We start from the raw sequence: 16,091 nt of genomic DNA, 5'->3' as shown, positions 1-16,091 counted from the left end.
CACCTGGGGGCCACAGCCCTGGGGGGGAGCTGGCTCAGCCTGCTCAGAGCTGGGCCACCCCCTGGGCCTTGGACCTCCAACCTGCTCTGTAGGCGCCCAAGTGACCCTGGGGACCTGCTGGGGGGAGGGCCCTGTGGCACAGGTCCGGCTGGGAGCGTGGGTGCCCGGCCCAGGGGAAGGCAGAGGTCGCTCTCTGCTCTTCCCCTTTAGGGGTGAATTTGTTCAACTTTGGTCCTTTGAACTGCAACAAAAGGCAAATTAGGATGAGAGGAGCCTGCCCTCTGCTGGCCAGAGCCGGAAATGCTGCTGCAGGACCCGCCCCGACCCCCGCCCGGGCGGGCGGCCGGTTCTGCTGAATTTTTGGGGCCCCCACCCTGGAAGCTGCACCTCTCCCGCTCCTGGGGCATGGCCTACGACTCCAGCAGGGACCCCTGGGCGAGTAGGGTTGCCAACCCTCCAGGATTGTCCTGGGGTCTCCAGGAGTTCCAGTCCTGTGGCACCTCATAGACTAACGGGCCTATTGGAGCATGAGCTTTCGTGGGCGAATCCCCACTGCGTCGGATGGCATGTGAAGACGCCGCCAGGAATACGCCTACCGACCACCGGCAACCCTCTGGGCGAGGCAGGTGCTGGATGTCGGGGTGGGGGGAGACGGGGGGCATACCCTGGGGCAGGCCAGGCTGGCTTGGACCAGGGCCCGTCTCCAACAGTGGCCGGAGCCAGCGGCTCCAGAGGAGAGCGCCGGCTGTTGAGGGGGCCCCTGCTCCCAGGCTAAATTCTCACCTGACACCCCCCCTCCCCACGAAAAACTGGCCCCGGCGTGGGGGAGGGGAACCCCAGCTCAGTTGGGGTGGCCACTTTCCCCCCTGTGAATTAAACTCTTTAACCCTCCTGGCTGGGATGGGGGGGCTAGATCTCCTTCAATGGGGGCACCCGAGCTCCCCCTCCCTGGGGGCAGGCAGCCCCTGGGAGACCAGAGGTGGGTTTACACTGACCCGTAGGGGCCTGCTGCGGACTGTAGCCCGGAGGGGCGGGGGTGCAGGAGACGAGGTGCAAAGGGGGGCTGGGGACCTGGGGAGCGAGAAGGGGGGAAGGAAACGCACTGGGGTGGGAAGAGGGAAGGGGGGGCATGGGCTGGGGTACTGAGAAGGGGAGGAGGGCGCAGTGGGGGATGGGAGACTCGGGGGTGCAGGGAGTGGGGTGCGATGAGGGCTCGGGGGGCCGGCAATGGGGGTGCGCTGGGCCCCACTGTGACAGGGGTAAGGACACCTGTCAGGAGCGCGCTTCGGAGAAGGGCAGAGCCGCGATCCCGCAGGTGGGGCGCGCCGCGCGTGGTTGGAGTTTCGCACAGGTGAAAGGGCGGGAGCGCGCTCAGGTGCCCCGAGGCTGGTAGTGCGCGAGGACGCGCATGCAGGATCCAGAGGGGTTACGCACGGGAGCAAAAGAAGAGGTTTCGCGGGGACGCGCGCTGGGTGCTGGGTGCAGGGCGCGCCAGTGACCACTGGCCGGGGCTCCGCGGGGGCGGCACCGGGGGGATGTGGCCGCCGCTCCCGGGGGACGGACTCTTAAAGGCGGAGCCGGGAGCCTGGCAGGGGCAGCAGCAGCGAAAGACCCGGCAGGGCTGCCCAGTGCCTGGCAGCAGCAGGGGGACGCTGCCCGGGGCGCGCGGCTGGCACCCAAGGGTCCCCGCAGCAGGGCGCAGCCGAGCACCCAGGGTACCTGGGCATGGCAGGGCCAGGAGGGGTCCCCGGGCCCTAGGGGCAGCGGTGCCAGGAGGGGTCCCCAGGCGCTAGGGGCAGCGGTGCCAGGAGCGGTCCCCGGGCGCTACCGGGTGGCAGTGCCGGAGGGGCCCCGGGGCTGTCGGGGGTACCTGGCTCCGCACTGATGAGGGACCCCGGAGCCGTGGGAGGCAGCTGAGCCGTCGGCCAGACCCCGCGATGCCCTGGCACGGCCCGCTGGCGCTCAGTCTGCTCTGCCTGGCCTGCTGCCTGCTGCCGCCGGGCCGGGGCTGCGGGCCGGGCCGGGGCCCGCCGGGGCGCAGGCGACAGGCCCGGAGACACCTGGTCCCGCTGCGCTACAAGCAGTTTGTGCCCAACGTGCCCGAGCAGAGCCTGGCTGCGAGCGGGCGGGCCGAGGGCCGGCTGGGGCGCCGCGCCGAGCGCTTCAGGGACCTGGTGCCCAACTACAACCCCGACATCATCTTCAAGGACGAGGAGAACACGGGGGCCGACCGGCTCATGAGCCAGGTAAGGGCCGCCCGGCCCTGGGACCCCCGGCTGCTCCCCCGGGGGCGCCCCTCTCCCGGGGCTGGTCCCCCCTCGCTAAGCCGGGTGCTTTGCCCCCCCCGCTCCCCGTTACCCATTAACCCGGCCCCTGGCGGCTTGTCCCTGGCGCGGCTGGTGCCCGGGGCCCGGGTGCTTTGCAGGGCGAGTCCAGGGGCCGTAGCCGTCCAGGTACAAGGGGGAGCGAATTGGGAGACCGGGGTCTCTCTCCGGGGGGCTGTCCGGCAGCGAGACCTTTGGAGCTGGATCCCGAGCGGCTGGACCCCCCGCCCCCCGGGGAGGGGGCTGTTCCCAGTCCGTCCCCCGAGTCGGGGGTGACCGGCCCGGACCCGCCTGCAGCTTGTTCCCAGACCGGAGCGGGCTTCCCTGAACCCCCGGCGATTTGCTGCCCCTTCGCTCGGGGGTTTGGCTGGGTTTAGAACTCACAGCGGCTGCGTGGAGCTGGTCTGGCGGCCCCGTCCCTTGCACTCCCCGACTCTGCGACCCCCGCCGCCCCCCCGGCTCTGCAACCCCCCTGGCTCTGCACCCCTCGACTCTGCACCCCCACGACCCACCGAATCTGCAGCCCCGCGACCCCTCGACTCTGCATCCCCGGGTTCTGCACCCCCTCCCCGGGTGTTCCAGCCCCAACTCGAAGAGCTGGGAACCCCCTCAGCAGCAAGGAGCGCTGGAGGCTCCGGGGAAGGGTCCAGCTGTTGGGGCGCGAGGGGGGCGCTCAGGCTGGGGGCCCCTCCGGCTGTTCTCTGTGACAGGTGAATAGCAGCCGATAGAATCCTGCTCTGCCCTGCCCCAGCCCCGGGAGCCGTCTTGGACCCTGATGCCTTGGAGCATCCCGGGCTCTGAAAGCACCTGGCCAGATCCAATTCAGCGTTTCCACCTCCTCAGAGCCTAGCTCCTACAGACTTCCCCATTTCACAGACAGGGACACTGAGGCACGCGCCTGGGCCCAGGTGATATGGGGCTTCTGTGCTAGACCCAAGCATAGTGGCTCCCAGCCCTGCGCCCTGTGGCCCTTGCCTGGAATCCCCGTGCTTGGTCTCCACCCAGGGCCTGCTGCAGGGCTGAGCAAACTCTGGCAGACCCCTCTGTCTATGTGGGGTGCAGAGACTGGATCCCAGACCCCCAGGCCCCGAAGGGACCCATTGGAGCCAATGGCAGGGAAACGAAGTGAGAAAAATGAACATGAAGTAGTTTGTGAGACCTTTTGGGGAGACTGACCCAGAGCTGGGCGGGGGGGCCTGGGGTGGAAGCTGGAGCTGGTGAGATGGGGGGTGGATTAGAGCAGAGGAGCTGGGGGCTAGTTCTGGCTCTGGTATGTGGAGGTGGGGGGGATGGGGGAGAGATTGTTCGATGTAAAGCTCGAATGCCTCCCTTGAAGCCAGTCCGGATTTACACTGGGAGAGAAGCTCGGGACCTGGTCCTTGGCATCACCATCTAACTCGGACTCCGAAATGTTTGGCACCCTGGTCTCTTTGTCTTCAGCAGCAGCATCTGGTCTGCCAGCAGACTGGGGGATAGGTCCAGCGGGGTCACCCCTGGGTGCTTGCTCTCCTGCTGTCAGAGCCCAGTGGAGACAGGGCCTAGGGAGCTTCCCCCCTATGTTGCCAAGACGGGACGTGACTCCGGCCCACGACTGACTTGGCCTCACCATGGCATGGGCCCAGCTGCCTGAGCCCTGTCTCCACTGGGACATTATCCCGCTGCAAGAACACTCCTGTCTTGGCAGTGAAGATAGGGACAAAGTGGCAGCTCCTTGGGCGGGGACGGGGGAGAGAGCAGGGACCCTGCTGCAGAGCAGGCAGGGTGGGCAATGGGGGACAGGGACATCCCATCCTATTTCATGTCCCTGCGGAGGGCTCCATGGCTTGGCAGGGGTCGAGATGCGGTGCCAGGGGCCTGGCTTGCAATAAAGCTATTGTTGGCCCCTGCTAACTGGGTTCAGGGTTACATGCAGAGATGCACCTTAATAACAGGACCCAGGAAAACCTGCACCTGGCCCCATTTCCACCCCTCCCCTGGATGTGTTCTCCAGGCTTCAAGACTTGGGCGGCCCTGGGGACATTCACCGAGGGCTTCTGTGTTGCTCTGGTTTGTTGGAAAGGTTACGAGGAGACGGCTGGCCCAGTGGCTTGGCCCTGGGAGACCCAGGATCCGGTCACAGCTCTGTCACAGACTGTATGAACACAAGTCAGTCATGCGACTTCTCTGTGCCTCAGTTTCTCCACTGCATCAATGGGGATAGTGGCCCTGGCCTGCTGCCTAGGAGGGTTGTGAGGATAAACATGTGACTAGCGAGGTGCTGGGACACTAGGGCAATGTGGGGCAGATAAGTCCCTTGGATGGCTGGAACAGGTCCTCTAACAGGTCTGTTAGCTGGGGAGTGGCTGCCTGGGGGCTGAAGGCTCCAGGGTTGAAACATGTACAAAGCAGAGTTTCAGATCCCAGCACAGCTGAGTGCGCTTTCTGCGTCTGAACAATCCTGGGGCAGTGAGTTCCATGGGTGAACGTGGTGCTAGCAACACGTAGAAGTAGTTGGGCCAGGACTGGCTAGCTGTTCCATCAGCCCCACTCACCGGGCTTGACCCCACTGCTGTGACAGGGGCCTGGCGATGAGCAATGTAATATGACAGAGGGGCTGCAGCTGTGCGGGAAGCCCCCCGGGCACCCTGGCGGAGGAGGTGCAGGCCCAGGGCCAGGCTGTGCCCCAGAAAGGGGGACATGGTTGTGCCATGCCCCTTAGTCATGATAGTTGGTGTAACCACCCCCAGGGTGGGCAATGCCAGGTCCCAGCGGTGCCAGGGGAACTCTGGCTCCCGGGCTGTGCAAGCCAGTGACATTTCTGCCTCTCGCGTGTCCGTGGGTGGGCATGCTGACTGCATCGCGGATTCATTTCCTTCTGCTGAGTCACCTGATGCCTGTTGCCTGGGCGAGGGGGGAGGCTGGCAGCCAGACTGGGTCTGGATGGCACAGGGTGGTGGGCGCGCCCGCTCTGCGAGGAGAATGAGCTGGCTGTGCCGGAGGAGAGACAATGGGGCGTGGGGGTGCATGGAGAGTGCCGGGAACCTGGAGCGCCGGGGTGGGTGTTTCCTGCTGCTCATGCTGCAGTGCTGGGGTGAGGAGGGGAGTCTGTGTTTGGGGAAGGGGCCACACTCTGGGGTGGGCCCTTCCCTCCCAGGAAGGAACCAGGACGCTGGAATATTCAAGCCCTTAGCAAACCGGGACGGGGGGTTGACGGGATGTGTCCGGTGCTGGTTGCCATGGCAGCTGGGACTCCTGGGTTCCATTTGCAGCCCTGGGAGGGGAGCGGGGTCTAGTGGTTGGAGAGCCATAGACACTAAAATTGGAAAAACCCGAAGTCCATCTTCCTGTGCACGTTAGTCCCTTACAGCTGCTCCTCGCCTGACCAATTCAGCTCCATCCTTGGGGTTTGCACTGGGGGATCTTCAGCGTATCAGCCCCGGTGCCAGGTGCTTCAGAGGGAGTGAACAGAACAGAGAATTAGTGAGTGATCCACCCCCTGTGGGCCAGGCCCAGGTTGAGGGTCCCTCTCAAGTTCCTCACGGTCTTCATTAACCTCAGTAACGTGGTGTCCTCCCTCACCCCCTGCTCAGCCCCTCTTCCAGCTCATTAATAATGGCTGGATTCTATCCCTGCCTGCAGCCCGGACTCACTGACTAGTTCCCTCTCTGCTCTGTGCCTCAGTTTCCCCAGCTCTGAAGTGGGGATACCATGGTACCTATATCCCAGGGCTGCTCTGAGGCGTCAGGACTGTACTTTGGGACTCTCAGGTGAGGGGGAACTGGCAGGTCACGGGGGCGTGAGCTGCGCTGGGCATCGTCTGTGCAGTGCCCAGACTCCCCCCCTGGAGGGGTTTTGCAGTTGGGGTGTCGCTCCCCCTCCCCTGCCCCGGCAGCACTTGCTGCTTCTCTTGGTTTCCCCATCCCTGGCTCAGAGGTGCCTGAAAATGCCCCTATTCAGCTGCTCCAGGACTGTGGTCCTGGCAGCCTCTGGCCCTCAGAGCCAGGCAGCCTCTGCAGGTCAGAGATCCCATGGCCACACAGCTGGGCTTGGCTGGCTGCCATGGGGGCGTGTGGGTACTCGGAATAGAAAGCGAAGATCATGGGGTCCCATGCCCCCACTGGGGCAAATGGGGGGCGGGGAGAGCTGGCAGGAGGGAAGTTCTGTGTCTCCCCCTCCTAGGAGGCTGGGGCAGTGAGGGGGATGCCCGTATCCCGTTGCCATGGTGATGGAGGAGGCTGCCTCAGGCTCCCCTGGTCCAGGCTGCTTGGCTCTGTCTCCATTCTCTGTCCATCCACCCTGCTCCCTGGCTCTCCCCCTTCCCTTGTTCTCCTGCTCTATCGCTCTTTTCACTGCCTGTCCCTCTCCCTCCTTCCCATGCTCCCGGCTCCCCTGCCTGCCGCGCCAGTCTCGCCCTCCTGGTATGAGAATAATGTCAAGGCTATAGCAAAGTGGTTACTTTTTTCTTTATTTGATTATTCGTTTAGTGATAAACCTCCTCTCCCAGCCGGAGCTTCCCAGCTGGTACGATTTCCCCTTGCTCCTGTCTTGCCTTCTTCTGGGCTGCTTCCCCCTGAGGCTGCCATGCTGTGGGCAGGGACCCGGAGGGCATCGTATTCTTGCTGGGGCAGGGCATTGGGGTATCTCGGGGGGATGGAAGGAACCCAGTTTTCAACAACCCCTAACTGCAGCCCAGGGGCCTGTGGGGGGACTTGAAAGGCAGCTATCCCCACAGAAGCTGTTTCAGAGTCGCACAGCAAAAGGGATTACTTGCCCAGCACTGAGATGCAGCCTCTTCTGGGGTGGCGTGTGGCGGCTGGTTAGGACGAATATTATCCAGCTGGAAGTGTGGTGGCCGGTGGTGCTGCTGAGTGGATTAGCCACCTTGAAATTTGGCTGCAGCACCCTGACTTTCATGGGGTGTCTGGCCACTAGGGTTCAAGGCCTGGGAGTTCATCCATCCCTTTGCTGGTCTGGGTACCCCAGAAAGTGCTTCCCCCAGCCACTCTGTTCACCCCTATGGAAAGTGCATGCTCTGGGACGGGGGGGGGGGGGTGAGTCAAGCTAAAAGGGTTCCCCCCCAGACCCCCAAGCACTCCTCCCCGCCAGGGGGTATTCTGCTCTCCCTCCAGCCCGACACCCCCTGGTGGCCAGCACACAACCTCTCCTGTCCACTGCTCCAGCCCCCACCCTTGCAGGGCCCCAATCCTGGTCAGTGGCTGCTGCAGTCCTGCAGAGGGGGGAGACTGGCCGGAGAGTGGGGTCCCGTGGCTGCCCCTCCCACGGTGCGCTTCCCCCTTGCTGACATCGGCCAGGGGGTGCAAGGCCGCTGAATGGGCCCTTTGTGGCAAAGCTGATGACTTTGCTGTTCTTTCTCTGTTGAACCGGAGGATCTGAAATTCTCGCCGAGTTAAGTAATTCTCGGGCTGGAAAACAGCTATTGTGCTGTGAGGGGAGAGAAGCGCGGCACATTCCTGCTCCGGCCCTTCCCTCCTCCCCGGCGCGCCATCAATCTGACTTTGTTCCCTTTCCAGTTGGTTTAAATGCCACCCATGCCCCCCCCGCCATCTCTCCCTCTGCCCCTCTTTCGTTCCTTCCCTTCACTGCTCCCCACCCACCCTGCCTGCCCCCAAGGCCCCAGCTCTGCTATCCGGCTGCAGGACTTCCCCCTACTTTTCCTATGCCTGAGCCAGGGTGGGCTGCAGCCACAGGCCGCTCAGCGCTGAAGGGGTCAGTGGCAGGAGCCCAGGAGGAGGGAGGGAAGAAGGAAGGAAAGTGGCTGCCAGGAGTGAAAGCTGCAGGAGACGGTTAATGATGCTGGGGGGGGTCAGATCTGGGGGAGCGCTGGGGGTGAAGGGAAGAGGCAGTATGGGCTGAGACTAGGGATGTTTGCTGCCACTCCAGCCTTTCCCTTTGCCTCTCCTCACTGAGCTTATCTCAGGCTCTGCCTCTTGTTGCTAGTTGTTGCAGTCCCGCATTGAGAGAGACTCGGCGGGATTCTGACTTTAATGCACTGTTTTTAAAACAATCTGCTCTGCAGCGTTGGTGTTATACGGAGCTGCTCCACCTCGCCCAGAGGTGGCCGCAGTTCTGTGCTGGAGGAATGGTATAACAGATAAATAACCTGGAAATTGTTTGAGGACAAAGTGTACATGGGTCTGCAGCAGGATGGATGAATCTAGCACCTTTCAATCAAGAGTTTCATTGCTTTGCAAAGGCGGGGAAGCGTGGCTATCCCCACAGCCCCTGAAAAGGGGAGTGACTGGCACAAGGTCACAGAGGGAGACAATTCCAGAGCCAGGAATAGGACCCAGGAGTTCGGGTTCCCGCCCCAGCGGCTCAACCTCAAACAAGTCTGATGCTCCTGAAACACGGATTAGCCATTCCCTCTGGGCCTGACCCGAGTTAATGAATCACCCATTAAGGAGCTGGTCTGTGTGTTTCTGTGGGGAGCTGGTGAGCTCTGGTTTGGGCCGGGTGGGGGCAGACAGACCCAGTTTAATCTTTATTCCCTCTCCCCACCCCCTCAGCTTTGGTTCTTCAGCCAGACCCAGGCATGTCCCGTTCCCATGTGGCGTCATCCCCAGCATGGCTCTGTGGGGCCGTGCGGCATCTGTGCCCGCCGGGGTCCCTGCCCAGGAGATTTGGCTGCCAGATTCTGATGACAAGCCAGGGCCTGGAAAAACACCACCCCCCCAGTCTCACTGGAGAGCTCAGAATTGGGGTGGGGGGTCACCACAGCCCCCCTGCCTTTTGTCCCACGCAGGAGCTCGGGGAGCCAGCCTGACTCGGGGGGTAGGGCACTGGCCAAGTGGTTCTATCCCTGGCAATGCTGCTGCCCCACGGCAATGTCCCTTCCCCTTTGTGGGCTTATTCCCTGCCCACCTGCGTCTGCCTGGTCCATAGGCCTTGGCTGTGCTGCAGAGACAGGTGTGCCCTTCGCCCAAGCTGGCTCCAGGCGACCCTTGTCTGCCAAGCCAGGGGAGTCAGCCGGGTCTCCTGGCGCTGAGTGCACCTTTCATTTCGTACTGGAGATGAGGCCTTAGCCGGTGAGCTGCTGTGGGTCTCAGTGTCTGTGCAGGGCCCAGCGTGACACTGCCCCCGTCTCCGCTGAAATGCCTCTGAAAACCTGGACGGCCTGGCCCAGCGCCCGGTGGCACTGCTTGGCTTTCCATGGCGTACGTGCGCCAGTCTGGAGAAGGAATTAGGCTTGTGAACCAGCAAAGCTGTGGGACCATGGGGGTGCTGCTGTCTTTGCCTTCCCCTGTCTTCCCCCTCTCCCTGTCCCTGTCAGTGAAAATGGCCAGCTCCAAGGAATTAAAAATTAGCCGGAGGCCTGGCCTCTGCCCCCTGCAGCAGCATCTCCTTCATCTGGGTGCCCCCCGCAGCACCCCAGGTGGCAGCTGAGCCAGGGTAGGGCTGTCCAAATCTCTTAGCACAAATCTCAAACTGGGGGTCGGGACCCATCGGGGGTCATGAGGTTATTACACAGGTGGTTGCGAGCTGGCAACCTCTGCCCCAAACCCCGCTTTGCATCCAGCATTTATAATGGTGTTAAACATATAAAAAAGTGTTTTTAATTTATAAGGGGGGGGTCACACTCAGAGGCTTGCTATGTGAAAGGGGTCACCAGTACAAAAGTTTGAGAACCACTGTCTGACCGTTCCTCCTCTGATGTCAAGGTCCCCTCTCCTTGCAGCCCCCTGGCAAGCTGTGCATTCTCCTCCTGTAATGCAGCTCCTTTCCGTCTGCCCCACTGCATCCCCTGTGCCTCCGGAGCAGTAAGGGTTAATGTATGAGGAGAGATTAATAAGAGTGGGACTTTTCAGCTTGGAAAAGAGACGACTAAGGGGGGATGTGATAGAGGTCTATAAAATCATGACTGGTGTGGAGAACATAAATAAGGAAGTGTTATTTACTCCTTCTCATAATACAAGAACAAGGGGCCACCATATGAAATGATTAGGCAGCAGGTTTAAAACGAACAAAAGGAAGTATTTTTTTTACACAACACACTATCAACCCGTGGAACTCCTTGCCAGAGGATGTTGTGAAGGCCAAGACTATAACAAGGTTCTAAAAAGAACTAGACAAATTCATGGAGGCTAGGTCCATCAATGGCTATTAGCCAGGCTGGGCTGGGAGGGTGTCCCTAGCCTCTGTTTGCTGGAAGCTGGGAATGGGTGACAGGGGATGGATCACTGGATGATTCCCTGTTCTGTTCATTCCCTCTGGGGCACCTGGCACTGGCCACTGTTGGCAGACAGGACACTGGGCTAGCTGGACCTGTGGTCTGACCCAGTCTTGCCGTTCTTACATTCTTATGTTCATGCTCTCCCTTGCTAGCGCTGCAAGGACCGTGTGAACGCGCTGGCCATCGCTGTGATGAACATGTGGCCCGGCGTGAAGCTGCGGGTGACAGAAGGCTGGGACGAAGATGGGCATCACCTGCCCGACTCGCTGCACTACGAGGGGCGGGCACTGGACATCACCACATCTGACCGGGACAGGGAGAAGTATGGCATGCTGGCGCGCCTTGCCGTGGAGGCTGGCTTTGACTGGGTCTACTACGAGTCCAAGGCCCACATCCATGTGTCGGTGAAAGCAGGTAAAGGGGAAAGATGACATGGGGGACAGGGATCCTGGCTTTGCCACCTGCTGGAGGGCATGGACCCATGTCCTAGGGTGGCATGTGTTCCTTGAAATGAGTTGTAGCTCACGAAAGCTTATGCTCAAATAAATTTGTTAGTCTCTAAGGTGCCACAAGTTCTCCTTTTCTTTTTGCGAATACAGACTAACACAGCTGCTACTCTGAAACTTGACTTCTTCAGGTTGGCGACTCCTTGTTTGAATTCAGAAGTTTGCTTCTGTTCACGTGGAAGAGTACAAAATGTGTCACTGATGCTCAGCTGTGTGATTGCTCGGGTGTGTTCTGAGAGCAGGGAGCAGCTCTGGAGAGTGTGTGGGGAAGGGGAGGGGGCAGATTTTCTTTGCCTTCATCTGAAATAAAATTTTCAACACCTCACGACCCCTTCGATTGCCTTTTATGTCCCCGCCCAATACCCCTCGTGGGCAGAGCACTAGGCTGGGACTGTGGACTCCTGGGTTCTAATCCCATCTCTGCCAATGACCTGCTTTGTGACCTTGGGCGAGTCTCTTCCCAGCTCCATGCCTCAGCTTCCCCTCCCATACAAACTGTTGCCTATACAAACTGTCAATTTGCCTATACAAACTTCCCCTCCCATACAGTTTGTTGCCTATACAAACTGTCAGCTCTTTGGGGCAAGCCCCGCCTCTCACAGTAGCACTGTGCAACTCCTGGCATAGCAGGGCCCTGATTTTTGGGGTGCTTCTCGGCACTGCCGAGCAGCAGAATTCCTTACTCATCCCTTTAGCGTTAAGGATTTCACAAAAATCTAACATGAAGAGAATCGTTCTTATGATTTTTGTAAAGAAATGCGGTGCAGAGAGGGTTCTTAGTTAGTAATTATTGTAGTAATACTAACTAATTGCTAATTACTAACTAAATAATTAGTAATACTCGCTAAGAATATTTTTTTAAAAATCCCATCTTCCCTCCCACACCCCTTCCAGCAGCCCCAGAAACCCCCAGGCATGCACTGGTGCACAAGCCAAACTGAGAAGAAACAATAAGTGAACCTGTCCAGGCTAGTCCTTGACCCCAAGCCAGCCCGGGGTGAGCAGTAAACAAAGCAGGACAGCCTGGAGAGTCCTCAAGATTCGAATACTCGGTTTGAGTGTGAATGATTTCCTGTGTGATTAGTGACATGCGTAGAGAGACTCTGTGTACTGTGTCGCACGTCTGTTGTTGTAAACACGTTTTGTCTCTTGAGAGCTAGTTTGTGTTTGCTTCATTTCGAAGCCCAGTTCAAACTGCCCCTCTCTTTGTCAGATCTATAGTATCTTTCCACACTCACTGTCCAGTTCACTTGTGCTCTCTGCAGGTAGCAGACAAAATCCTTCAGGGCCTACATAAACAGGGGCCGTGGTTTGGGGCCTGATTCTCTGCACCTTGCATTGTTGGCTCTGCTGATGCAAAGTGGGGGTGAAAGAGCAGGCGCTCACATGGGAGTGTTGTGTACTGGTGTGGTCAACACCCGCAAGGGGCAGCACAATCAGGCCCATTGGTTTTAACCTTCCAGTGACAGAGATGGGGGCGTGTTGATACATCTCTAGGTTTCCTCACCAGGCAGCAGCACTTTAAGGCAGGAGGGGAGAAAAAACTGTCTCTCAGGATCCCTGTTGAAGTCCCTGTTAAACGGGCTTTCCCAAGCACCGGGCCCTGTTGGTTTGTTTCTGGATTGAGCCCGTCAGGTGCGAGCACTTCCCCTCCCTAGAACCATGACCAAGCCCGACGAGAGAATGAAGAGGCTCCAGACACGGGAGGTGCCCACGGCTCCCGCTGCCTTCGCTGGAGGCCAAGAGCGCACAGCGCTTCTCAGGAGCTGCTCCGCCCCTGGTGTGGGCACAGGCAGGCCTCACAAGCCCGGGTCTGTCTGTGCCAGGCACTGGTCTCTCTGCTCCAGTGCGTGTGAGCCAGGCCTTGTGCTGGATTTAAACTGCCCACGTGCTAGCCCTGTTTTCACCTGGTGCACCACCTCTGCTCGGGGGAGGGCTGCCACCGTGGAAGCGAGGCAGATGCAAATATCCCCCATGCGGACAGGCCGCGGGCAAGATGCTGATGCCTGCTCGCCCACTCCGTGCCTCCATCGCGGTGTTTTCTGGCCCACTCGTGCCACCGTGTTGACGGGACCCTCTGTCTTTCCGCAGAGAACTCCCTGGCCAGCCGGGCAGGCGGCTGCTTCCCAGGCCACGCCAGGGTGACACTGCAGAGCGGCGAGCGGAAGGGGCTGTCGGAGCTGCGCCGTGGTGACTGGGTGCTGGCCGTGGACCAGAGCGGCCAGGTGGTCCCCACCGAGGTGCTGCTTTTCCTGGACCGCGACCTACGCCGGCGTGTGTCCTTCGTGGCCATCGAGACAGAGAGCCCCACCCACCGGCTGCTGCTCACGCCCTCCCACCTGGTGTTCGCTGCCCAGGGCCCGGCCAACGGCACGGCCAGCTTTGTGCCCATCTTCGCCAGGCGGGTGCGGGCGGGCGACTCGGTGCTGGCCCACCACACTGGTGGACGCGGGCTGCAGCCGGTCCGGGTGCTGCGGGTGTCGCGGGAGGAGGGTGTGGGGGTGTTCGCCCCACTGACGTCACATGGGACCCTCCTGGTCAACGGGGTGCTAGCCTCCTGCTATGCCATCCTGGAGAACCACCACTGGGCCCACCGCGCCTTCGCCCCGCTCCGGCTCCTCCATGGCCTCCTCTCACTGCTGCCCCTGAGTGGCGAGGGCAAGAACGGCAGTGCGCCGGAGACGGGCCTGCATTGGTACTCGCGGCTGCTCTACCAGCTGGCGTGGGGAGTGCTGGGCCAGGACTCCCTCCAGGCCTAGCGGCTGCGTTACAATCAGTGACTCAGACAAAGTTAATGTAACAAGCGGGAAGCAGGAGGCACTGGACCCAGAGTGGCTTCCAAGCTTTATTGCAAGTGCCTTGGGATCCCTGCAAGCCTTGGGAGCGGGGAAGGGGAGGGGATGGGATGGGAACCCGGGCCCCCAGCAGGGGAGCGAGGGGATACTGGGTTCCTTGTTACAGCATCCCAGGAAGTGTTCACGCTGACTGGGGGGACAGGGGTCTCATGGCCAGCCCCGTGCGGGTGGGTGCACACTCAGCAGTGTCACTCTGGCACCTGCTGCTGGTGCCCCGGCCGTGTGACTGGCTCCGTAACTCCCCCCTGCAGGGCGTCTGGCCCCTGCCGTATGGAGCCGATGCTGCCCCTCTGTATCTGTTCATGCTTCGTGGCACTCCTGGGGTGACCCTGTACGGAGTGGGTGGGTGAGCCCCAAACCACACTCCTGTTGGGGCACCTCTCCCCAGTCCCTGTGTTTATTGCTTCACTTAACCAGCATGACTGGGCCTTGACTTGCTGCTTTCCCTGCTTGAGATGAAATCCCGACGCCGGTTTTGGGCTGGTGCCCACCCGGGCTGACCCAGGGGCAGAATCGGGTCTGGAGGGTTTGCAGGCCCAGCCCAGCCCATGGCTTTGGGCATGTGCCAGCCCCAGGCTGGGTTCTCTGCTGCGCTCCCCAGCTCTGATTCCACCGAATGCAGCAGGTCAGACTCGGGCCATCCCTCCCTCCTGTTACTAATGCTTCTGCCAGGCCCCCTGCCCCCTACCCTCACTCTGCAGCCACCCCCCCATCCTGGCATGACCCCCACCCCACGCTTCTCCTTGGGCACGGCACCCACCTGCCCACCCTTCTAGTGTCTCCCCGAAGCGTTCATCGAGGGATTCTGCCCCAGCCCATTCTGCTGCTACCCCACAGTGCCTGGGAGATCCTCGGAATGGTCATCACCAGCAGCCAGCTGGCACGGCCGCCCCCTTTGCACCCTTGAGAGGAGGGAGTGGTGGCACTGGGCCCAGTTAGTGCCCCACCAAGGAGTTCATGCAAGGGAGGGGTTGCATAGTGGCTGCCTCGGGGTCCTTGGAAGGAGGAACAGAGGCAGGGCCCCTGAGCCCAGATCCCACTGGGGATGGTGGGGTGCCGAGCACACAGTCACGCTCCCGCAGGAGGCTCCGAGGCTGCATCATCATCCCAAGACCCTCTGCCCAGCTGCGGTTCTCGGCCGCGCGGGAAGCCATGCTCTGCCGGGCTCTGGGCTGGATGGGCCTCCCCCGCATTCCTCCAAAGCAGGGCTCAGAGGGAATGAGCTCCATGGGAGGAGTGGGGGGAGGCTCCAGGCAGGCTCTCTGACTCAGCTGCCCCACAACTGGGGCAGGAATAGGGTGGCAGAGGGCCCCTGAGCTTTGAAGTCAGAGGGGTTCCCTTGTGTGGGGGTAACTCATTGGCTTGAAAAGCCAGACCCTGGCCATGCTCTCTTGGAAACTGTGGGAGCCAAGCACTAGTGTGGGCTAGTGGCTGGAAGAGGAGGGTGGGCATCAGGACCCCTGGCTTCTATTGTGGGCTCCAGGAGGGGAGTCCGGGCTAGCGTTCACACTGGGGGGGGCATGACTCCTGGGTTCTTTTCGTGGCTCTGTGAGGGTGGCACAGCGAAGCTCACGTGTCTGTGTGTCCTGCCCGGCAAGGGTAAGCGCCTGGCTTCCTTGCCAGCCTGTTCTAGGCTGACTTGTGCTAGTCTGTGCGGGCAGTGCCAGGTGAGGGGATGGGATTCTCTCTCCTAGCCGCAAGGCCAGTCAGCAGCAGGGGCAGGACCCACGTACTGGGGCAAGTCGTTCCACTGAACTCGGGGGGGGGAGGTGCTAATCGGGGAGTGGGGGGGCTACTCCCTCACTCTGTCTCATGCAGGGGAGGCGAGTGGGGGGACGTGTATCTTGGTAACAGGTTAACTCTGCACTGCTGGGCCCTGTCACTCTAACCCCCTAACCTTGCCCCCCACCCCTGGCTTAAGAGTTTTATTTTTATATTTAGAAAGGGTAATATAATTGTATATGCTGTTCCTCTCTCCCTTGGCTACCTCTGCTGCACACCGGGGGGTAGTGGGGTGCAGGGGAGGGGTTAAAGCTGTTTTAACTGTTTGGGTTTTTAAAAAATAATATTTAATTTTTGTTAATGAAGAGATTGTGTCGTCTGGTGCTGGAGAGAGGCTGCTAACGGGCTGTGCCTGTCTCCTACCCCCACAGCTGGTTAGACCCCCCCCATATGGCTAGTCCCTCTTTCTCCTCTCCAGCTCAGGGGTGTGGGTGGGGCCCAGATTGCCCCCTCT

The 16,091-nt window shown here is 60.7% G+C and overlaps 1 protein-coding gene across 1 annotated transcript; it reads left to right on the top strand.

Moving 5' to 3' along the window:
• The first annotated feature begins 1,230 nt into the window (after positions 1-1,230).
• On the top strand, positions 1,231-15,938 carry DHH (desert hedgehog signaling molecule). Its single transcript, XM_038378492.2, has 3 exons — positions 1,231-2,246; positions 10,647-10,908; positions 13,092-15,938. Exons 1-3 carry the CDS (start codon positions 1,938-1,940, stop codon positions 13,757-13,759), a joined length of 1,239 nt encoding a protein of 412 aa, XP_038234420.1. The 5' UTR covers positions 1,231-1,937; the 3' UTR covers positions 13,760-15,938.
• Positions 15,939-16,091: the final 153 nt, after the last annotated feature.

Source organism: Dermochelys coriacea, chromosome 20 (assembly GCF_009764565.3).
Source record: "Dermochelys coriacea isolate rDerCor1 chromosome 20, rDerCor1.pri.v4, whole genome shotgun sequence".
Taxonomy (NCBI): Eukaryota; Metazoa; Chordata; order Testudines; family Dermochelyidae; genus Dermochelys; species Dermochelys coriacea.
This window is presented reverse-complemented; position numbering and strand designations above follow the sequence as displayed.

Excerpts from the sequence above, each read along its gene's own strand:
- DHH (XM_038378492.2), top strand. The coding sequence starts at position 1,938 with ATGCCCTGGCACGGCCCGCTGGCGCTCAGTCTGCTCTGCCTGGCCTGC. Across the intron at positions 2,247-10,646 it reads CCGACCGGCTCATGAGCCAG|CGCTGCAAGGACCGTGTGAA; the intron begins GTAAGGGCCGCC and ends CTCCCTTGCTAG. Across the intron at positions 10,909-13,091 it reads CCATGTGTCGGTGAAAGCAG|AGAACTCCCTGGCCAGCCGG; the intron begins GTAAAGGGGAAA and ends GTCTTTCCGCAG.